This window comes from Strigops habroptila, chromosome W (genome assembly GCF_004027225.2).
Source record: "Strigops habroptila isolate Jane chromosome W, bStrHab1.2.pri, whole genome shotgun sequence".
Lineage (NCBI taxonomy): Eukaryota > Metazoa > Chordata > Aves > Psittaciformes > Psittacidae > Strigops > Strigops habroptila.
In genome coordinates, this window is record NC_044301.2 from 29,502,143 (window position 1) to 29,526,458 (window position 24,316).

Consider the following 24,316-nt stretch of genomic DNA (forward strand, 5'->3'; position numbering starts at 1 on the left):
AGCAAGAGCAGCTAAGGCTATGCATAAGGAAGCGTGAGCAGAAACCGCAAAGACTTAGCAAGAGCAGCTAGAGCTATATATAAGGAACTAACGCTATGTATAAGGAACTAAAACTATGTGTAAAGAAGTAACGGTTGTGTTGAAACTTTCCACTGAAAGAAAGAACAGGACGTGAAATTACAAAAAGCAGAAGGTTTTAAGGATGGCGACAGATATGCAATATTTAGCAAGTAAACCACGATATTTAGCAAAGTAAGCATGTTAGACTTTTTGGGAGGACCAATGAAATCGTTGTATCCGGGTGTATGATGCTTAGCTAACAGAACAATGGAACTATATAGTCAGATGTATCGGCAATAAACTTTGGCAATCACTTGATCACATTGGTCGTCTAAGCGTTGTCCGTGACTCCCACGTCAACAATCCTTGGGAAATTATGAGTTTTGACAAGCAAGGCCTATTTTGTCTTGTCGTCTTTTTCACCCTCCTTACATTAAGTAGCTCGATTTGGGTCCCATCCCAGCCAAAAACAAATATATGGGTCACCTTGGCAAATTACACAGGACAAGGTACACTATGTTTATCGATGTCGTCTCCATCCAATCTATTTACCACTTGCCTTGTAGGGCAGCCTGCAGGTAATTGGCCTGTTCCTCCTGCCCAACAGGTAGTGGCACAAAAGAATGGAGTAGTGGACAATTGAGATGAGTGGGCGCCATACCTGTCCCACGCTGACTTGGAACCGCAAGAAATAGACCTGCTAGGCTCAGTAAAAATGGACTATTGTCTCTACTTTAACTACTCTGGAGGCAATAGTGGCAGAACTGTACAATGGTTGAATGCTACTTTACCTATATTCCGTAATGCCAGTGCCTGGTGTAACTATACGTCCAATAACATGTCACGATCCACTGATCAACCTTTACGCTTACCACCCGGTTTTTTCCTAATATGTGGTGGCAGAGCATGGCCTGGCATTCCCTCCCACGCTCGTGGGGGACCATGTAGTATAGGCAGACTAACAATATTAACCCCAAATATCTCTATGATACTAAATTATGCTAGATTTCACCGTCTCTACAGGTTAAAGAGACCTGTTCATGCTTTTACTCCTGACTGCAAAGACACGGCTACATTCTGGAATCTTGCACAGATAATCTCAGCATCCTTTTTTACACCAGGAGTAGCCGCTGCACAAGCTCTCGCAACTTTAAACAGATTAGGATGCTGGCTTGCTAAACAAACTAATGCAACATCATTAGCTTTAAGTGGGCTTTTGCTAGATGTTGATTCTATTAGGCACGCTACTCTACAAAATCCAGCAGCCATTGATTTTTTGTTGTTAGCACACAGACATGGATGCCAGGATTTAGAGGGGATGTGCTGCATGAATTTATCTGATCACTCACAATCTATACATGCCAGCATCAGAACCTTAATGGAACAGACACAGAAGTTACGAGAAGATGATGGGTTTTTTGGGATCGACAGCCTTATGAGGGGTTGGGGCATAACTGGGCTATTGCTATCACTGGTCAAAGGAGGGCTGCTGTTCTTAGGAATTATTATCTGTATAGTGCTTATAATACCTTGCATATTGACGTGCTTGCAAAATATGATATAAAAAATGCTTCATCAAGTTCTAGTGGTAGAAAAACAAAAAGGGGGAATTGTAGCAGGAGGCCCTGACTTGGATGGCAACAGAATAGGAGTATTTGACCTTGATGATAGAGCCCTGTGCCTCTGAAGAGAAAAGAAAAACAACTTTGAGAAAGTTATCTGAGTGAAGAGGCATAGTTAGTAGAAAAGCAGGGACTTGGCTAACAGAGACTGTGCGAATGTAGGTAACACCTTAACCAATCAACATATATCAGGGGTGTGTGAACAAAGGCTATACCCTATCAGGAGTTGCCTGGTGGCAACTGCCTACATTTATTACTGTATAAATAAGGCTCTGTTAAAGCAATAGAGGTCTTTGGTCTGCAGATCGCCAGAGTCCGTGCCTTCAATCTCCACAGCCAGTCTCTCTTTTTCAGTGGGAGTATAGCTGGCCTCGGATCCTCTGTATCCCCGACTCCAAAAGCTGAGGGGTCAACCTCGAGTCTCCCCTGGAGCTTTCTGCCAGAGGATCCAGGTAGGACCATTCTCCCCAGCTGCGGTATAGAGCACATTTTTCACATCTTGCCTGGTCCGGACTGGTCTAAGGGCTACTGCATGAACTATTTCTCATTTAATTTGTTCAAAGGCTTGTTGTTGCTCAGGGCCCCATTTGAAATCATTCTTCTTCCGGGTCACATGATAGAGAGGGCTTACAGTCAGACTGTAATTTGGGATGTGCATTCTCCAGAACCCCACAACACCCAAGAAAGCTTGTGTTTCTTTCTTGTTACTTGGTGGAGACATTGCTGTTATCTTGTTGATCACATTTGTGGGGAACTGGCGACAACCATCTTGCCATTTTATTCCCAAAAATTGAATCTCCTGTGCAGGTCCCTTGACCTTACTCTGTTTTATGGCAAAACCGGCCTTCAGCAGGATTTGGATAATTTTCCTCCCTTTCTCAAAAACTTCTTCCACTGTATTGCCCCACACGATAATGTCATCAATGTATTGCAGGTGTTCTGGAGCTTGCCCCTGTTCCAGTGCAGTCTGGGTCAGTCCATGGCAGATGGTAGGGCTGTGTTTCCACCCCTGGGGCAGTTGGTTCCAAGTGTACTGGACGCCCCTCCAAGTGAAAGCAAACTGTGGCCTGCATTCTGCTGCCAAAGGGATTGAGAAAAATGCATTGGCAATATCACTTGTGGCATACCACTTGGCTGCCTTTGACTCCAGTTCATATTGGAGTTCTAGCATGTCCGGTATGGCAGCACTCAATGGTGGTGTGACTTCGTTCAGGCCACTATAGTCTACTGTTAGTCTCCACTCTCCATTAGACTTTTGCACTGGCCATATGGGGCTATTAAAGGGTGAGCGGGTCCTGCTGATCACTCCTTGGCTCTCCAGTCTATGGATCAGCTTATGGATGGGAATCAGGGAGTCTCGGTTGGTGCGACATTGCTGCCAGTGCACTGTTGTGGTCGCAATTGGCACTTGTTCTTCGACCTTCAGCAACCCCACAACAGAAGGATCCTCTGAGAGACCGGGCAAGGTGGACAGCTGCTTAATTTCCTCTGTCTCCAAGGCAGTGATACCAAAAGCCCATCTATACCCCTTTGGGTCTTTGAAATACCCTCTCCTGAGTCTGTGCCAAGGATGCATGGAGCCCCTGGACCAGTCACAATGGGGTGCTTTTGCCCCTTCCTCCCAGTCAGGCTGATTTCAGCTTCCAGCATAGTTAACGCTTGGGATCCTCCTGTCACTCCAGAAATATAAATGGGTTTCACCCCTTGATACCTTGATGGCATCAGAGTACACTGTGCACCGGTATCTACTAGAGCCTAATACTTCTGTGGGACTGATGTGCCAGGCCATCTGATCCACACAGTCCAGTAAACCCGATTATCCCTCTCCTCCACCTGGCTGGAGGCAGGGCCCCTCTAATAGTGATCACAAGATTGTCTTCTTATATCTTGTAGAAAGGGATTAGTATTCCTTATCACAGGAGCTGGAGTAAAATCAGGTCTTCCGCTCCATCTGGGAAGCTGCTCACCAAAGAATGGAGCAGCAACTTTCTTGGAAGGATCATCCTTGACCGTTGTTTTCCTCTTTAATTCATGCACCTGTTCCTCCAGAACTGAGGTAGGTTTTCCATCCCACTTTCTCATGTCTTCTCCATGATCCCGCAGATAAAACCATAGTGTGGCCCGTGGCATGTACCTCGTATATTTTCTCTCTCAAGCAATAGGGTGCCTTCTGTTAATAGCTGAGATGTGGGTTGGTACACGTGAGGAGCTGGATAGATTGTCTCTCAATTGTTTGAACAGTTACTAAGGGAATATGTTATGCTGGTGTCCTGGGTTCAGCTGTAGCAGTCATTTTTCTCCTTCTTAGTAACTGGTGCAGTGCTGTGTTTTTTAACTTTCAGCCTGGGAACAACGCTGATAACACCAATGTTTTTAGTTGTTGCTAAGTGTCGTGGTTTGAGCCCAGCCGGTAACTCAGAACCACACAGCCGCTCGCTCACTCCCCTCCCCCTTCTTCCTCCCCCCGCTCCCGGAGGGATGGGGAGGAGAATGGGAAGAATGTAACTCCCACAGGTTGAGATAAGAGCAGTCCCGCAACTAAGGTATAATACAAAACCACTACTGCTACCACCAATGATAATAACGATTAGTGAAATAACAAGGGGAGAGGATACAATTGCTCACCACCCGCCGACCGATACCCAGCCCGACCCGAGCAGTGATCTGGGCCTTCCGGGTAACTCCCTCCGGTTTATATACTGGGCATGACATGCTGTGGTATGGAATACCCCTTTGGCTAGTTTGGGTCAGGTGTCCTGTCTCTGCTTCCGCCCGGCTTCCCCTCCTCCCTGGCAAAGCATGAGACTGAGAAAGTCCTTGGTTGGAATAAACATTACTTAGCAACAACTAAAAACATCGGTGTTATCAGCGTTGTTCCCAGGCTGAAAGTTAAAAAACACAGCACTGCACCAGCTACTAAGAAGGAGAAAAATGACTGCTATAGCTGAACCCAGGACAGTATCCACCCCTTATTCCATACCATTCATGTCATGCTCAGATCCCACATCTCTCAGCACACCATCACCCCTGTCCCATATATGCACATATATATATACACCCACACCCACACACAGAGAAAGATATCATTCCCTAGTCCATGGACCAATCCCTGTAAAATTGCTGAACTCATCCAGTCCATGATGTCAGGCTCCATCTCTTGTAATAGTCTTTCAGGGCAGGAGGGACGGTATGTAGTGTTGGGTTGTTGCCTGCTGATGATACCGCCAAACTCGTCTGGTCACTGCTGAGCTCGTCTGGTTTCCTCAAAATTCATTCTTTGTTGAGGTGATGATCGGAGGGAAGTCAGGGTCAATTGCTGGCAACCTGAAGATATCTAGCTGGTGGGCTATAAAAGTGTTATAGAGCAGGCAACAGCGTACAATTGAGTTCATTGGCTGTTTTCCCCCAAAATCAAATCCCCTTGAGGTACACATCGGACTTCCCCATCTTCCCGCATTACCCACCAAGTATATCCAGGTCCCTGAGCAAAAGCAACCCCACGAGTGGGTTTGCCTTTACCTGAAGCAGGAATAACCCAGACTGTCTTCCCCAACAAATTCTTTATGTGCACCACAGGAACTTTATCCCCCTCTACAGTATGTAAAAGTTCTGATTGGGCTGGGCCAGCCCTGTTGGCAGATCCCCTACTGTTGACCAACCAGGTGGCTTTTGTTAAATGTGTATCCCAATGTTTGAAAGTCCCACCACCCATTGCTCTCAGTGTAGTTTTTAACAGCCCATTGTACCGTTCGATTTTCCCAGAGGCTGGTGCATGGTAGGGGATGTGATATACCCACTCAATGCCATGCTCTTTGGCCCAAGTGTCTATGAGGTTGTTCCGGAAATGAGTCCCATTGTCTGACTCAATTCTCTCTGGGGTGCCGTGTCGCCACAAGACTTGTTTCTCAAGGCCCAGGATAGTGTTCCGGGCAGTGGCGTGGGACACAGCGTATGTTTACAGCCAGCCGGTGGTGGCTTCCACCATGGTAAGCACATAGCGCTTGCCTTGGCGGGTTGGTGGGAGTGTGATGCAGTCAATCTGCCAGGCCTCCCCATACTTGTACTTCAGCCATCGTCCTCCATACCAGAGAGGCTTTAACCATTTGGCTTGCTTAATTGCAGCCCATGATTCACATTCGTGAATAACCTGGGCAATAGTGTCCATCGTTAAGTCCACCCCTCGATCACGAGCCCATCTATATGTTGCATCTCTGCCTTGATGGCCTGAGGTGTCATGGGCCCACCAGGCTAAAAATAATTCACCCTTATGTTGCCAATCCAAGTCCATTTGAGGCACTTTAATCTTAGCAGCTTTATCCACTTGCTGGTTATTCTGGTGTTCCTCAGTGGCCCGACTCTTGGGTACATGAGCATCTACGTGGCGTACCTTCACCACCAGGTTCTGCACCCGAGCAGCGATATCTTGCCACAATGCAGCAGCCCAGATGGGTTTACTTCTGCGTTGCCAGTTGCTTTGCTTCCATTGCTGCAACCACCCCCACAGGGCATTTGCCACCATCTATGAGTCAGTGTAGAGATAAAGCACTGGCCATTTTTCTCGTTCAGCAATGTCCAAGGCCAGCTGGATGGCTTTCACATCTGCAAACTGACTTGATTCACCCTCTCCCTCAGCAGTTTCTGCAACTTGTCTCAGGGGACTCCACACAGCTGCCTTCCATCTCTGATGCTTTCCCACAATACAGCAGGACCCATCAGTAAACAAGGCATATTGCTTTTCACTCTCTGGCAGTTCATTATATGGTGGGGCCTCTTCAGCACGCGTCACCTCCTCTTCTGGTGACATCCCAAAATCTTTGCCCTCTGGCCAGTCCATGATGACTTCTAGAATTCCTGGACGACTGGGATTTCCTATTCGAGCTCGTTGTGTAATTAGTGCGGCCCACTTACTCCATGTAGCATCAGTTGCATGATGTGTAGAGGAGACCCTGCCTTTGAACATCCAGCCCAGCACAGGCAACCGGGGTGCCAGGAGGAGCTGCGCTTCAGTTCCTATCACTTCTGAGGCAGCTCGAACCCCTTCATAGGCTGCCAGTATCTCTTTTTCAGTGGGAGTATAGCTGGCCTCGGATCCTTTATATCCCCGACTCCAAAAGCCAAGGGGTCGACCTCGAGTCTCCCCTGGAGCTTTCTGCCAGAGGATCCAGGTAGGACCATTCTCCCCAGCTGCGGTATAGAGCACATTTTTCACATCTGGCCCTGTCTGGACTGGTCCAAGGGCTACTGCATGAACTATTTCTCGTTTCATTTGTTCAAAGGCTTGTTGTTGCTCAGGGCCCCATTTGAAATCATTCTTCTTCCGGGTCACGTGGTAGAGAGGGCTTACAATCAGACTGTAATTTGGGATGTGCATTCTCCAGAACCCCACAACACCTAAGAAAGCTTGTGTTTCTTTCTTGTTAGTTGGTGGAGACATTGCTGTTAACTTGTTGATCACGTCTGTGGGGATCTGGTGACGTCCATCTTGCCATTTTATTCCCAAAAATTGAATCTCCTGTGCAGGTCCCTTGACCTTATTCCGTTTTATGGCAAAACCGGCCTTCAGCAGGATTTGGATTATCTTCCTCCCTTTCTCAAAAACTTCTTCCACTGTATCACCCCACACGATGATGTCATCAATGTATTGCAGGTGTTCTGGAGCTTGCCCCTGTTCCAGTGCAGTCTGGATCAATCCATGGCAGATGGTAGGGCTGTGTTTCCACCCCTGGGGCAGTAGGTTCCAAGTGTACTGGACGCCTCTCCAAGTGAAAGCAAACTGTGGCCTGCATTCTGCTGATAAAGGGATTGAGAAAAATGCATTGGCAATGTCAATTGTGGCATACCACTTGGCTGCCTTTGACTCCAGTTCATACTGAAGTTCTAACATGTCCGGTACGGCAGCACTCAATGGTGGTGTGACTTCGTTCAGGCCACGATAGTCTACTGTTAATCTCCACTCTCCATTAGACTTTTGCACTGGCCATATGGGGCTATTAAAGGGTGAGCGGGTCCTGCTGATCACTCCTTGGCTCTCCAGTCTGCGGATCAGCTTATGGATGGGAATCAAGGAGTCTCGGTTGGTGCGATATTGCCGCCGGTGCACTGTTGTGGTCGCAATTGGCACTTGTTGTTCTTCGACCTTCAGCAACCCCACAACAGAAGGATCCTCTGAGAGACCGGGCAAGGTGGACAGCTGCTTAATTTCCTCTGTCTCCAAGGCAGCAACACCAAAAGCCCATCTATACCCCTTTGGGTCTTTGAAATACCCTCTCCTGAGATAGTCTATGCCAAGGATGCATGGAGCCCCTGGACCAGTTACAATGGGGTGCTTTTGCCACTTCCTCCCAGTCAGGCTGATTTCAGCTTCCAGCATAGTTAACGCTTGGGATCCTCCTGTCACTCCAGAAATAGAAATGGGTTTCACCCCTTGATACCTTGATGGCATCAGAGTACACTGTGCACCGGTATCTACTAGAGCCTTATACTTCTGTGGGACTGATGTGCCAGGCCATCTGATCCACACAGTCCAGTAAACCCGATTATCCCTCTCCTCCACCTGGCTGGAGGCAGGGCCCCTCTAATAGTGATCACAAAATTCTCCACTTCTGTCTTGTAGAAAGGGATTAGTATTCCTTATCACAGGGGCTGGAGTAAAATCAGCTCTTTCACTCCATCTGGGAAACTGCTCGCCAGAGACCGGAGCAGCAGCTTTCCTGGGAGGATCATCCTTGACCATTGTTCTCCTCTTCAGTTCACGCACCCGTTGCTCCAGAGCTGAAGTAGGTTTTCCATCCCACTTTCTCATGTCTTCTCCATGATCCCGCAGGTAAAACCATAGGGTGGCCCGTGGCGTGTACCTCCTATATTTTCTTTCTCGAGCAGTAGGGCGCCTTCTGTTAATAGCTGAGACATCGGTTGGTACGCATGGGGAGCTGGATGGATTGGGTAAATCGTCTCTCAATTGTTTGAACTCCTGGGACAGTTTTTCCACAGCTGAAATGATGGAAGGGGTGAGATTGTCTTCGAACACTCGGAGTTGACAAGTCAGGAAATCCACTGTTGGTGATATTCTGTCATTCCAGGTCATTGATGCCAATGTTTGGGCATATGATGATGGCGCACTCCGTGTAAGTTTCCGCCACATGGGTCGTGTACATTCGACTTCATCTGGATCTACGGATGTGTTCCTGGAATCCGGCCTACGATAGATCATCTCTATAATGGCTGATTCCCTCAGGGACTGGATGCCTTTCTCTATCGTGGTCCAGTTGGCTGAGCGATTCGTAATATCGTCTTTGTAGGGAAACCTTTCCTTCACAGCTGCCAGGAGCCGCCTCCAAAGACTGAGGGCTCGCTTCTCTCTTGCAATCGCTTTGTCAATTCCTCCTTCCCTAGCAAGTGATCCCAGCTGCTTGGCTTCCCTACCTTCTAGTTCGTGACCGTCGGCCCCATTGTCCCAGCATCGGAGCAACCAGGTGATGATGTGCTCCCCTGGAAGACGGGTGAAATCTTTTCGCATATTCCGCAGTTCGGTTGAGGTCCAGGGTCGAGAAGTGACCTCTTCTTCCTCTTCCTCTGACCCACGTAGTAGTAACTCTTGTTCAGATGCTGTTGCATGTAGTAATGGCATTGGGTCTTCATCTTTCTTCTCTTCGCGGGTTGCTCTTTGTGCCTCTCGTCTGCTTTTGCTTACAGGGGCAACAGACATTGTCACAAACTGGCCATTTGGTTTAGCTGCAGTGTTTGTCACTGTGGTTGGAGTGCCTGCAGTGTCTGCCACTAGGATTGGAGTGGTTGCAATGTCTATTGCTGGGGTTGGTGCAGCTGTTGTGCTTGGGAGTTGAGTAACACCAACAGCTGCATTGTCTGTTGCTGTCGGGGTTTGAATAGCTACTGTGCTTGTCACTGGGGTTGGTGTAGCTGCGGTGCTTGGAGTAGCCACATTGTCTGTTGCTGTCGGGGTTTGAGTAGTTGTTGTGCTTGTCACTGGGGTTGGTGTAACTGCTGTATTTGAAGTTGGAGTCGTTGCGTTGTCTGTTGTTGTCAGGGTTTGAGTAGCTGTTGTGCTTGTCACTGGGGTTGGTGTAACTGCTGTATTTGAAGTTGGAGTAGTTGCGTTGTCTGTTGTGGTCAGGGTTTGAGTAGCTGTTGTGCTTGTCACTGGGGTTGATGTAGCTGCTGTACTTGGAGTAGCTGTGTTGTCTGTTGTGGTCAGGGTCTGAGTAGCTGCTGTGCTTGTAGTTGGCATAGCTGCCTTGTCTGTTGCTTTGCCATCAGATCCAGAGACATTTTTTTCCCTTTGAAGGTGCTGGATAGTGTTGAGCAGGGCTCTGTAGGCATAGGCCAAGCCCCAGCACGTTGCCAAGATTTGTCCCTCTCTGGTATAACCAGGACGACAGCACACCTCGTTTAAGTGTTTTACTAGTTTTTCCGGATGTTGCACTTGTTCAGTGGTGAAGTTCCAACGCACTGGAGGGGCCCACTGGCCTAGGTACTTGCCCATACTATCCCACACACCCTGCCACTCATAACTGTCCAGCCTCAGGGAAAATCTCTTGGTGGTCCTCCTATATCGTCGTCTAACCCTAGACCAGATTCAAACCTGATACTGCTGAATTTTTGAGATTAAACAAAATAGGATGTTCCTACGACGGGATGGCCGTGGGTAAAACACACTCCGTATGTTTGCCAACATGCTGATCCCCAGCACAATCAGCAGGCAGGTTTCAAGAGTACTCAAAGGCCATCTAAAACCTTCAGAACTCTCAACTGCTGTTGCAAATAGGCTGGTGGGGGAACGGGGGGTGAAAGAGAATGCCTCCTTCGTAAGTTGACCCCCCGAGGAGAAAAAAAAAGATATGCAATTGCTAAAATATTTCATTATATACCTCCCAATGTATAGAGGTGATGGCCACGCTGGAAGCACAAACCAGACCAGTTTCATGATCAATGAGTCTATTGTATTACAAGCCATTACCATGAAGTACAGTGAAACAAGAACCTTAGCCCAGGCCCCCCAGCCGATAAACACTAAAACAGCAAATAGTGGCTGTAAGTAAGGTACAACATGCTGAAACTCTGAGATCAAGCGCAACAAGTCTGAGAGCCAAATAATCACCATTGTGACGAGTAGTAACAATGAATGCTTATCACAAATATGATTAGACACACTCTGGTCAGATCTGTCGTTATCTCAACCTTTCGTGCCCCACGTTGGGCGCCAAAAAGAACTGTCGTGGTTTGAGCCCAGCCGGTAACTCAGAACCACACAGCCGCTCGCTCACTCCCCCCCCCCTTCTTCCTCCCCCCGCTCCCGGAGGGATGGGGAGGAGAATGGGAAGAATGTAACTCCCACGGGTTGAGATAAGAGCAGTCCCGCAACTAAGGTATAATACAAAACCACTACTGCTACCACCAATGATAATAACGATTAGTGAAATAACAAGGGGAGAGGATACAATTGCTCACCACCCGCCGACCGATACCCAGCCCGACCCGAGCAGTGATCAGGCCCTTCCGGGTAACTCCCCCCGGTTTATATACTGGGCATGACATGCTGTGGTATGGAATACCCCTTTTGCTAGTTTGGGTCAGGTGTCCTGTCTCTGCTTCCGCCCGGCTTCCCCTCCTCCCTGGCAAAGTATGAGACTGAGAAAGTCCTTGGTTGGAATAAACATTACTTAGCAACAACTAAAAACATCAGTGTTATCAACGTTGTTCCCAGGCTAAAAGTTAAAAAACACAGCACTGCACCAGCTACTAAGGCGGAGAAAAATGACTGCTATAGCTGAACCCAGGACACTAAGTAATGTTTACTCCGATCAAGGACTTTTCAGTCTCATGCTCTGCCAGGGAGGAGGGGAAGCCGGGAGGAAGCAGAGACAGGACACCTGTTAGCCGAGAGAAGAACACATAACCACTCTAAGGAGGTTATATGTGGTGCTTTATTCCGAGGCCCCGGGAACCAGGGGTACCCACCCAAATCTGGTTCCGAAGACCGTTACAACGTGCTCACAATTTATCCTGTAAAGTATTACATATGCATCACCTTTCCCACTATGCTGATACATATTCATGACCTATCCCCGCTTCGTATTATAATGAGTACAAAAGTCATTTCCATATGTTCTGCGCTTGCGCAGTGCCTCCTGGTGGTCGTGGGCAGGGGTCTCAAGATGAAGTAAGTAGTCTTCCTCAGATGAAGTAAGACGTCTTCCTCGCTGTGTACTTTTCACCTTTTGAGTCCTGGATAGGTTCCAACGATGATGCTTTCACCAGCATTCTTCTTATCTCTTTCTGACTGGTACTGGTATGCATCTTCGTTTCTTATCTTAAAGGTTCTGCTTTGAAGTAACCTGGGGAGTACTGTTTCGCTTGGATAGTCTCATATATTTATCTCCACATCCTAGTTACCAAACTTCTCTGGCTTAGCAACAGGCTTAACGGAACATAAATCAAGCAACTCACAAGTCTAATTACTCTAAAGCAACTCACAAGTCTAATTACTCTATATATCTAACATTTCCCCCCTTTGAAAATACTTCATCTTTTGCAAGTATTTTCACTCATGTAGTAGTTTCCTGATAGGTAAGAGGAGGAGTTATTGGGTGTCGTGGATATTCTCGAGTCACTGCTCCAATGATTTTATGTGTCCAACTGGTATTCCGGGTTATTTCTCTTCGAATACAAAAATATACCAAATAGATTGCGAGGAACACAAGCAATAGAGTAAACACTGTCTCTATGAGGGAATGAATCCACCCAGTAAGGTGGATTCCCAATCCATCAAATAATGCTCCTACCCAATTTTGACTTATTTCTTCTTTTTCCTTTTCAGCTTCCTTTTCAATTTTCCCTAATTGAGCAATGTCATATTCTATATCTGCAGTTACGTTTGGTATATGTACACAGCAGTGATCGATTCTATCTTTGAGATATCCACAAACACCATGTTCCTTTAACAGCAATGTGTCTAATGCCATTCTGTTTTGCAGAGTCATTTTGGTTGTTGCCTGTAATTGCAAATTTAGATCCCTAAAGCCTTTTTTAGTCACCTTGGCCAATCTCTCAGTTTGTCCAATTAAATTATAAATCGCTTCCCTATTGCGATATGCAGCTATTTGAGCAAAAAGGGATTCAAGTGCCCATCCTACTTTCACTCCTGTCTCAGGCTCTTGCCAAGTGTCATCTATATTGTCTATATCATCATCAATACTTCTTTTGGTTCGAATCTGCAAAGTTTCTAGTTTGCCCCTGAATGGGGAACGTTTCCAGATTGGACATAAAGTGGGGAGTCCTAAGGTAATTTCCCGCACTGGCCCTGTTATTGGAAGGTGAGTGGTCCAGGTACCATCACTGAGTGCCCAAACAAGATGTCCCATGCTATGTATCATCAAATATCTGCAGTTTATTCCATCAGCCGGGGCTTGTATCGTTTTTCCTCCAACTTTAAATCCTCGGCATGCACATCCTGCTTTTAAAGCAATTCTAATTGGGGGCATTGCAATCTTTTCTGGATCAGTATCACAATCCATTATCCTGGTGCAATTCCACCAAGGAACATTTTTAACAGTATCTAGACTGACTCTGTTTAATGACAACAGGTTCATATTTCCTGCTATATTATATTTCCCTGACCATCTGAGACACCAAGATGTGTTTCCACCATACCGAAATTTTTGTACAATACTCAGTGACCAAATTGTATCCCAATTTTGTTCCAAATTGTTCTTTGTTTGACAGTTCCAGGTTATTTCTTTTGTCTGTGTTTTTACTTCAATTTCTTCATCATATATGCATTCACCTCTTTCTGATCCTTTCTGCGTGAATTGAAAGTTTAATTTCTTTTCACACCATGACTTAAGCCCTGGTCCTTCCTGGAGCAGCTTGGGGCTGGCGTGGGGCTGTGGGGACAGACGGTGAGTGTGGGGGCTCGTGACCCTCCTTCTTTCATATTCTATTTTTGTTACGTTTTTTATTATTTCCTTTTCCTGACACTTAACTGTCTCGTTTCCTTCTGGGAATGGTATTGTTATTATTCCCCACTCAATTGGTTCTCCAGCTGCTTTTGGTATTGGGAGGCATGCCGTTATTCTACTCGTATTTTGCATTTTTGCGAAATCCTTGATTAATCCTATCATTAGGTTTTCCTCCGGATCACGTTGGGGTACTTGAATTATCTGGGGTGATTCGGTCGGTTTTATAGCTCGTCTGACTCTAGTTTTAGTAATGTATATTATCTTCTCACCGTAGTCTGCACTATTGTTTGTCTTGACCAGACAACGATATTTTCCCCGCATTTGTTCAGTCAGATTGGCTATCCTTAATTTAGTCTCTCCTTCAGTAAGATTTCGTGAACAGAACCTGTTCATTACTTTACTTCTAGATTGCCAATTTTCCTGCAACTCCTGCTCATGCCCTACTAATCCTTTGTCCTTGCTGTCGAAAATTATCTCAGGTACTTCAAAACTTTCCGATTCCTTTTCCCAGATAACCCTTATTAGTTCTCCTCCCATTGGCATGGTAAACCTGCAAGACAGAGTGGCATTTTGTCCAACAACATACGTCACCACCTCCCTTTTCAATGAAACTTCTAAGGAACCAACAATTATTATAGGTAAGACTGACCAAATCACAATTAAAGTGCTATACATATAACACGACATCTTATCTGCATTTCAGTCTCAGCTTCGTAGGTCCTAAGGCTTCTGATTCCCAATGTTTCGGGACTTTCTTCACTCTAGTGTAGTGAATCCAGGAGTTAATTCCTTCCACTTTTACAGCGGTGAAGGTAGTTAACAGCACCAGGTACGGTCCATTCCACCGTTCCTTAAGTGGTTCCTCGCTCCAATCACGAACGTAGACTTGGTCTCCTGGCTCGATCTCGTGTACTGGAGTCTCCAACGAGAGCGGTCGGTTCCAGATCAGGGCACTACGCAACCGGATCAAAGTTCTACTGAGAGATAACACGTAATTATGTACATCCTGAGTTCCTTTGATATGTACATGTGGGTTTGGCTGGGGAGCCTCATATGGCTTTCCAAACAGGATCTCATATGGGCTTACCATCATCCCACTTCTAGGTTTAATTCTGATCCTTAAAAGGGCTATTGGTAATGCCTGTGGCCATTTTATTTTAGCCTCCTGGCATATTTTGCTTATCTGTCTTTTAATTGTTTGATTCATCTTTTCCACCTGTCCACTGGACTGTGGCCTCCATGGGGTATGAAGATTCCAGGATATTCCTAACAGTTTACTGACTTCCTGAACTATAGTTGCTGTAAAATGCGGTCCTCTATCTGATGATATACCCAACGGGACTCCGAATCTAGGGATGATCTCTTTCAACAACCATTTCACTGTTTCCTTAGCCTGATTGGTGCGACAGGGAGAGGCTTCTGGCCATCCAGAAAAAGTGTCAACCCCTACTAACAAGTATCGGTATCCCTGTGTCTTGGGTAATTCCACAAAATCAATTTGCCAATAGTCACCCGGCTCCATACCTACCCTGATATGTCCCATTTCTACTTTCCTCTTGACTACTGGATTATTTTTCAAACAAATTTCACATTTAGATCCTATGGATTTTGCCATTGTTAACATCTGTATAGAGATCATTCCTCGTTTTAAATATGTTACCAATGCCTCTGCCCCCCAATGACATTTTTGATGTTCGGTTTGTAAAATTGTCCGCATGATGGCAGGTGGTACCACCACTTGTCCAGTAGTGGTTACGTACCATCCTTCCGGGTTCAATCGAGCCTTTACTAACTCAGCCAATTTAACATCTTCTTCTGAATATCTTGGTTTTTGGTTCATATAATTCTGTAATGGGCTTACCTTCGTTGGTATCAGGGCCATAACTGTCTGTACCTGTCGTGCAATTCGTCTAGCCATCCGATCCGCAAATGTATTTCCTTCGGCTATCTTAGAATTTCCTCCTTGATGCGCTTTACAGTGCATGATAGCCACCTGTTCTGGTAATTGCACAGCAGTTATTAAATTCAGAATTTTCCCTTGGTATTTTATATTTGTCCCTTGTGAGGACAGGAGCCCTCGTTCCTTCCATAGAGCTCCATGTATATGGACCACACCGAATGCATATTTCGAATCGGTCCATATATTTACCCGCTTTCCTTTGCTCAGTTCTAAAGCTCTGGTGAGAGCTATTATCTCTGCCCGTTGTGCTGAAGTCCCTGGGGGCAAAGCTTTTGCTTCTATTAGGGCGTTTTGTGTGGTTACTGCATACCCAGCATAACGGACCCCACCTTCCACAAAACTGCTTCCATCAGTAAAAAGTTCCTGATCAGGTTGCTCAAGTGGGGCATCCTTCAAATCGGCCCTCGTCGCATATGTATATTCAATCGTCTCCACACAATCGTGTTCTAATATGCCGTCCTCTGTGTTTGTACCTAGAAAAGCTGCTGGATTCAACAAGTTAGTCGTCTTTAGAGTCACATCATCTTGTTCAGTTAATACCGCCTGGTATTTCATCATCCGACTTGGGGATAGCCAGTACCCCCCTTTTTGTTCTAAAACAGTCATTACCATGTGTGGCACATATACATCAATATGTTTTCCTAAGGTCAATTTTCTTACTTCTTGTATTAATGTCACTGTTGCTGCTACTGCTCGTAGGCACGATGGCCATCCAGCACTTACCGGATCCAGCTGTTTGGAGAAGTATCCCACTGGTCGCTTCCAGCTTCCCAGTCTCTGCGTCAGGACTCCCAATGCCAATCTCTGTCTCTCGTGCACAAACAGCTGGAAGTCCTTGGTTAAATCCGGTAATCCCAGGGCGGGTGCTTTTATTAACGCTTCTTTTAGCTTTTTAAAAGCTTCCTTTTGGGACCCTTCCCAAACGAAGGTCTGAGATTTCTGTGCCTCATATAAAGGTTTAGCTATCAGTCCATAGTCCGATATCCATAACCTGCACCAACCCGCCATTCCAAGGAATGTTCTCAGTTCATGTAAATTCCGAGGCTCTGGAATAGCACAAATTGCCTTTATACGATCAATTCCCAACCTCCGTTGTCCCTGGGAGATTTCACAGCCCAAATACATTACAGTAGTGCAGGCAATCTGGGCTTTCTCCCTCGAAACCTTATACCCATTTAGTCCCAATTGATTCAGGATCTCTATTGTTACTCGTACGCACAGTGATTCTTGTTCAGTTGCAATGAATATATCATCTACATATTGCAATAAGAGATATTGTGTTCTTGGTACCTGAATTTTCCCTTGAGTTACCCAGAGTTCCAATTCTTTCGCCAGCTGATTTCCAAAAAGCGTCGGGCTATTCTTGAATCCTTGTGGAAGTCTCGTCCAGGTTAACTGAGTCTTACGTCCATTGTGTGGGTTTTCCCATTCAAAGGCAAAAAGTTTCCTACTGCTTTTGTCAAGGGGAATGCAGAAGAAAGCATCTTTCAAATCGATTACTGTAAACCATTTATATTTCTCCTTTACAGATGTCAACAATGTATATGGATTAGCCACTACGGGATAGATATCCTTTGTTATTTCATTTATTGCCCTTAAGTCCTGTACCAACCTGTATTCACCATTCGGTTTCTTTACTGGAAAAATTGGTGTGTTATATTCTGATTCACATTCTTCTAAAATTCCAAATTTTAAAAATTTCTCAATCGTTTTAACTATCCCATATCGTGCCTCCAATTTTATGGGATATTGTTTTATCCGTACTGGTCTCACCCCTTCTTTCAATTCCACTACTACCGGCTGAGCCATCTTTGATTTTCCCGGAATTTCTGTTTCCCAAACTGTGGGAATCACTGCTTCCTCTACTTCCCTAGGTATTCGGGCATTTGGACTGTTCTTTAACACTAGTATCTGTCCGGATTGTGATTCCGGTACCTGCATAATCAATTCCCCATTTTCAAAAATAATTTTAGCGTTTAATTTTGATAATAAATCTCGTCCCAACAGGGAAACAGGACAGTCCGGCATGTATAGAAACTCATGTATCAATTCCTTTCCCCCAAACCGTAATTCCAGGGGTCGCATGAATGACCGCACCTCCTCTCTCCCTGTGGCCCCTATTATTGTGGTAGTCTTATCCCCTATTTTCCCATACAGGTCATTTAACACAGAATAAGTTGCACCAGTATCGACTAAAAATTGTACCTCCTCTCCCCCCAGCCTTATTTTCACTAGTGGTTCACCCTTTTCCGATTCTAGTCAGCTCTGACTCCCATATTCTCCCAGAACCATGGCTTTTGCCACCTCGGATTCCCCGAAGGAGTATCCAGATTGCGGGTTCTGTCTCAGTCTCTGAGGGCATTCATTTTTCCAATGCCCCTCCTGTTTACAATAGGCACATTGATTAATGCCTAATCTGCCTGATCCTGACCCTGGATTATTAAGTGTTCCAAATCCTCTTCCTCGCCCACGCATCATTCCTCTACCTCTACCCCTATTACCAGGGGTACCTTGTCCTCTGCTTTGCATTATAGCCAATAGATGTCGCTGCTGCCTCTGAGCACCGTCTCTTTCTCGGTTATTATACACTTTCCAAGCTGTTTCCAGCAGCTTATCCAAATCACGCAATTCAGCACCCTCTAGTTTCTGCAACTTCTTCCTGATATCATCCTGAGATTGCCCTAAGAAAATCAGAGCCAGCTGAGCTTTAGCCTGTTCCGTTTCTACATCAAGATCCGTATATTTCCTGGCCACTTCTTTAAGTCGCTCCAAAAACACGGACGGAGATTCTGTCCTTTCCTGTCTGACATTATATAACTTTGACCAATTTATTGTTCTTGGCATAGCATTCTGTACCCCAACCACTATCCAATCTTGGTATCTCTTCAGACGACTCATCCCTACCACGGTATTATAATCCCACATAGGATCCTCCATAGGGAAATTCTGATCGACCGTCCCGGTGACGACACCCTGCCTGATATCCTCCCTAACTCGTTCTCGCGCTGTCCTTAGCACCATCTCTTTTTCTGTAGAGTCCATCAGGGTATCCAGCAATACTTGTATATCATCCCAGTCAGGATTCTGGGTTTTCAAGATCATTTTTACCACCCTAGCCACCTTACTTGGATTTTCTCGATAAGCCCCAGCAGATTGTTTCCAAAGCACCAAATCTCCCGGGGAAAAAGGAACTTTAACATACACAGGTCCCTCTGCTCCTACTCCCTGACGGAGCGGCGCCAATAATGCACTGGACGTTTGAATCCTTGCCTCTTTACCCTGCATATCTCGCTGTCGGGTCCGATGTGAAACTGGGGTGACGGGATATTCCTGTTCTTTTCTACATTCACATCCTTTATCTACTTCTAGATTCTCGTCATCACTGTCATCCCTTACTTTCCTGCTTCTTAAAGCAGGTGGGACTGACGGGGCTGGTGGGGCTATCAACAAATCAGAATCATCATCATCTTTCTGATGTTGCAAAACATTATTCACAGCCATGCATCCCATACATTTCTTCTCACCCACACAGCCTTTACATTGCTCACTCGATTTTGTACTAACAACCATTATTCCACACGCCTTTCTCCATTCATCATTGTCCCTTAACACAAAGAACAGTTCCACATATGGGACCTCGTCCCACTTTCCTTCCCGTTTGCAAAATGACATTAATTGCATAATCGTATCATAGTCTAAAGTTCCATTCTCCGGCCAGTGGACTTGATCCTCTAATTTATATTGCGTCCACCACACATTACAGTAATCAATTAATTTCCCTTTTTGCATCTCTTGTCCAAACCGTCCCTCCTTCCAGTGACTCAAAATACACCCTAACGGCGACGACTTTGGTATCTGTGACATTCTGAGCTTATTTAAATACAGACAAATACAGACAAACTAAATTACAAAATATAAAAATATACCGAATAATTTACCAGACCAGACCACTGTTGCCGAACCTGCAGGGCTCTATACCGAATAATTTACCAGACCAGACCACTGTTGCCGAACCTGCAGGGCTTTCGCCACTGTCTGACGGACGGCGCCTAGGCTTCCCTTGGAGCTCCGTAGCCCAACCACGCACAGCTTTCGCCGTGTCTAACAGGCAGGCTTTTACCAGACCAGGAAATGGTACCAATACCAAATAATAAAGCACCGTCTCTTACCAATGCCGTTGGTCCGTCGAGAGCACCGGAGGTCGGTCGCGGTCGATGGCTCCCCGAGAATCACTCGGTGCCGGCTGGAGCTGGATCGATGCGCGAGCCGCCTCAGCAATGCCCGCGAGGTCCCATCTGGGTCGCCAAAACTGTTAGCCGAGAGAAGAACACATAACCACTCTAAGGAGGTTATATGTGGTGCTTTATTCCGAGGCCCCGGGAACCAGGGGTACCCACCCAAATCTGGTTCCGAAGACCGTTACAACGTGCTCACAATTTATCCTGTAAAGTATTACATATGCATCACCTTTCCCACTATGCTGATACATATTCATGACCTATCCCCGCTTCGTATTATAATGAGTACAAAAGTCATTTCCATATGTTCTGCGCTTGCGCAGTGCCTCCTGGTGGTCGTGGGCAGGGGTCTCAAGATGAAGTAAGTAGTCTTCCTCAGATGAAGTAAGACGTCTTCCTCGCTGTGTACTTTTCACCTTTTGAGTCCTGGATAGGTTCCAACGATGATGCTTTCACCAGCATTCTTCTTATCTCTTTCTGACTGGTACTGGTATGCATCTTCGTTTCTTATCCTAAAGGTTCTGCTTTGAAGTAACCTGGGGAGTACTGCTTCGCTTGGATAGTCTCATATATTTATCTCCACATCCTAGTTACCAAACTTCTCTGGACTGTTAGCAACAGGCTTAACGGAACATAAATCAAGCAACTCACAAGTCTAATTACTCTAAAGCAACTCACAAGTCTAATTACTCTAAAGCAACTCACAAGTCTAATTACTCTATATATCTAACACACCTGACCCATACTAGCCAAAGGGATATTCCATACCACAGCACATCATGCCCAGTATATAAACTGGGGGGAGTTACCCGGAAGGCCCAGATCACTGCTCGGGTTGGGCTGGGTATTGGTGAGTAATTGTATTCTCTCCCCTTGTTATTTCCCTTATCATTATTATTATTGGTGTCAGCAGTAATAGTTTTGTATTGTACCTTAGTTACTGGACTGCTCTTATCTCAACCCAGGGGATTTACATTCTTTCAATTCTCCTCCCCATCCCTCCGGGAGCTGGGAGGGAAGAAGGGGGGGAGTGAGCGAGCAGCTGCATGGTTCTGAGTTTCCAGCTGGGCTTAAGCCATGACCGCTGTTTAGACTGAGAGGAAGGAGGGTGAAGTGCTAAACACTAACACAAGTTTTTCAGCCACTGCCATGTATATGTGCTAATAGAATTACCCCCACCATCTAATTACACACCAGGGAAGACAGGTTTCATTTATTTTAGGATAAGTAACTCAAGATCCTTTTCTGTGTATATGATACAAAACTTTTGCTTTCTCCTGAAGGCAAATATGGCGTAGGTTGGAGATTTCACTGTAAGGAAAGTCCTGGTTTGCTACAGCTGTCTCCATTTCCAGGAGAATGGGCTAAGCAAGACCCTTCAGATATACTGTATGAATCAGCTGCTTACGTTATAAGTGCTATTTCTGTTTGGTGTCTCATTAAGCATTTAAGCCAATAAAGATCCCTCAAGCTCTACTCACCTGCATGCAGTGAATAGTGCAGCCGTTATAGAGTGGTTTTGAGAAATCAAGGTTCATTTCCTGTGCTTCAGAGAGGCTGGATTCATACCTAAAAAACAAGAGTGATAATTGTATAGTGCATTTGCCTCAAATGAAGCTGTCGATATTAATTTGTGACGTACTCAGCAGCTGAACAGGTCTCCTGTTGGACCACTTGGTCCTTTGCAACCCAGTGAAGCAGAAAGAGCCACTACTGGCTGAGAAGAGCAAAAGAGACTAGGGAAAAGAAGGGGATTGGGATCACCTCCTCTTTTTTAATTAAAGGTGTTTTAAATTAGGGATCTTGATCAAGGGGTGTCAGTAAAATCTAATTCTTGTGCTCCCCATCTACACAGCACCTTTACCTCTACATTACATCTAAAAGTTACAATGAGCTGCTTTGCATTAACCCATCCTATAACAGAGGGTAGAATTATAGTTTCTTTGATTCCTCTAATATGTGTATTACACATACGAAGGCTTTAAGCTTGGAAAAGGACAAAGTGGATATGCAGCACTGAAGAATTTAATTTTTTATTGTCCACTTGTCTCCAGGCTATATATTGTGTTAGTTTGTATTAAGCACTGACAGGCATTTGTTCACTGACTTAACAGCATTTAAACATGTGCTATCAGGGTGACAGCACTCCAGACCAGAGCTCTTCAGCGATCGCTCTTGTTAAAGTACATAGTACAGAGTGCAAAATTTTAGTTAAATCTGTTGGATCTCTGCTGAAGTGTTCAACCTATTGTTTTTACAGGTAATGTGCATTTTGAGTCATCTTCTTCTCCAGAAGGGAGGATTTGTTTCTACTGAGCATTACTTCTGAACTGTGACATGACCAGCAGTTAAATAGAAGACAGTGTGATGGTATGGACAAATACAGGGTCTGAGAGTCCTGTATTTTTTACACTATTCCCAATTGAAGAATTAGGACTCGGACATTGACTTGCTGAGATTCACAGATTAAGTCTTTCTAACATGCATTCTAAAAAGTGGCCTAGATAAATGGCTGGACTGTCAGTACTAAGAACTCACCTCACCACTTGTCGGTGGGAGATACGGCCCTTCCAACTATCAAGCTCTTTACACATCTCACGAACAAAGAATCTTACTAGTGGTTACCAGTGTGCCCACAAGAGCTTCCTCACCTCTGAAGTATTTTTGAAGCAGTGTTCACTGCCTCTGTGCAGTAGAACTGCACAGCCAAGTCTCCCATTCCCAGTCTGGGGTTCACCTCTAGCAAACACTCCAAAGACTTCATAGAGCTCTGGTAAGTAGTCTTGTTCAAGCCAGAGAGTTTAACAAAATAGCTCTTTCAAGAAAACAAACCACAAGAATTAGCAAGATTCCTTCCTGACATCTTATTCAGGCAACCAAAATAGATTAGGAAGAAACTACACAATGCCATAAAGTTCAATTGCTACATTAAACAAATTTGTGCAATGAATGATGTAATTTTGACTGTACACAGAAAGATTAACCACCTAGAAATGCCACATCTCTTAATGCAGTGGTATTTTTAGACTATTTCCCTGGAAGTGAGGTTTGTCTTTTCCATATACTATGGCATGGCCCTTTTATCACCAGGTGGTTAAAAACAAAGGTAACCAAGATCTGGACAACTTTAAGAGATGAGCAATACTTTCATGCTACTCCTCATGGGTTAGCTTCAATTAAATTCTCCTCTGTCTGTGACTGGACTGTCACAACTTGTACCAGATGTTATTTTGGCAGCTCACTGCCATCTACCTGCAGGTCTGCGGATGGAGGTTTACAGGTACCACTAAAGAGAGGGATTCCTTAGAGCCGCTGCTTCCCTCCCACAATAAAGGGGACAGATCTTAAATGTATCACCTTTGCTGTTAGTTTATTCAACTAAAAAAGCTGAAATTATAGCAAAGCAAGCTCAGCTTGTGAAGTGACTATGACACTGGGCTCAATTTGCCCTGTTTCAAACTCTGAGTAGTGAAAGCTCCAGTATTGTGTAGCAGCACACTACTAGGTCTAGGGTAACATCAGTTATTACTACCCCTTTCCTGCTCCCAAAACACACTACGCAGAACAGTGACTTCAGTGCACTTATGGAGAACGCACCAGCCAGCCAAGTCACATGCAGCTTACTTTGTCAACTGGCTGTTTCATAAAGCTAGCTGCTAGGTCCAGGCACATCACAGCACTGCTTGTCGCTGTCGTCTGAGGTTGGTGACAGCCAACATGGCTTCACTAAGGGGAAATCCTGGCTGACCAATTTGGTGGCCTTCTATGATGGAGCCACGGAACTGATGGACAGGGGCAGAGCAGTTGACGTCATCTACCTGGACTTGTGCAAAGCGTTCGACACTGTCCCGCACAACATCCTTGTCTCTAAATTGGAGAGACATCAATTTGATTGATGGACCACTCGGTGGATAAAGAACTGGCTCGATGGCCACATGCAAAGAGTTGTGGTAAATGGCTCAATGTCCAGTTGGAAACCTGTAACGAGTGGTGTCCCTCAGGGATCGGTGTTGAGACCGGTCCTGTTCAACATCTTTGTCGGTGACATGGACAGTGGGATTGAGTGCACCCTCAGCAAGTTTGCCGACGACACCAAGCTGTGTGGTTCGGTTGATATGCTGGAGGGAAGGGATGCCATCCAGAGGGACCTTGACATGCTTGTGAGGTGGGCTGATGCCAACCTTATGAAGTTTAACCAAGCCAAGTGTAAGGTCCTACACCTGGGTCAGGGCAATCCCAGGCACAGCTACAGGGTGGGCAGAGAAGAGATTCAGAGCAGCCCTGCAGAAAAGGACTTGGGGGTGTTGGTTGACAAGAAGCTTAACATGAGCCGGCAGTGTGCGCTTGCAGCCCAGAAAGACAACCGTATCCTGGGCTGCATCAAAAGAAGCATGACCAGCAGGTCAAAGGAGATGATCCTGCCCCTCTACTCTGCTCTTGTGAGGCCTCACTTGGAGTACT

The 24,316-nt window shown here is 45.6% G+C and overlaps 1 protein-coding gene across 2 annotated transcripts; it reads right to left on the reverse strand.

Annotated features, from left to right (window-relative positions):
• Positions 1-11,604: 11,604 nt before the first annotated feature.
• LOC115619218 lies at positions 11,605-20,500 on the reverse strand. 2 transcript variants are annotated; one of them, XM_030511274.2, is made up of 2 exons: positions 19,787-20,500; positions 11,605-14,631 (listed from the first exon to the last, which is right to left on the reverse strand). In XM_030511274.2, the coding sequence occupies exon 2, from the start codon at positions 14,342-14,344 to the stop codon at positions 12,245-12,247; it is 2,100 nt and encodes a 699-aa protein (XP_030367134.1). In that variant the 5' UTR covers positions 14,345-14,631; positions 19,787-20,500; the 3' UTR covers positions 11,605-12,244. The 2 variants fall into 2 exon arrangements, with proteins under 2 accessions (XP_030367134.1, XP_030367135.1); XM_030511275.2 differs by having other exon boundaries at positions 11,605-14,634.
• Between the last annotated feature and the right edge of the window lie 3,816 nt (positions 20,501-24,316).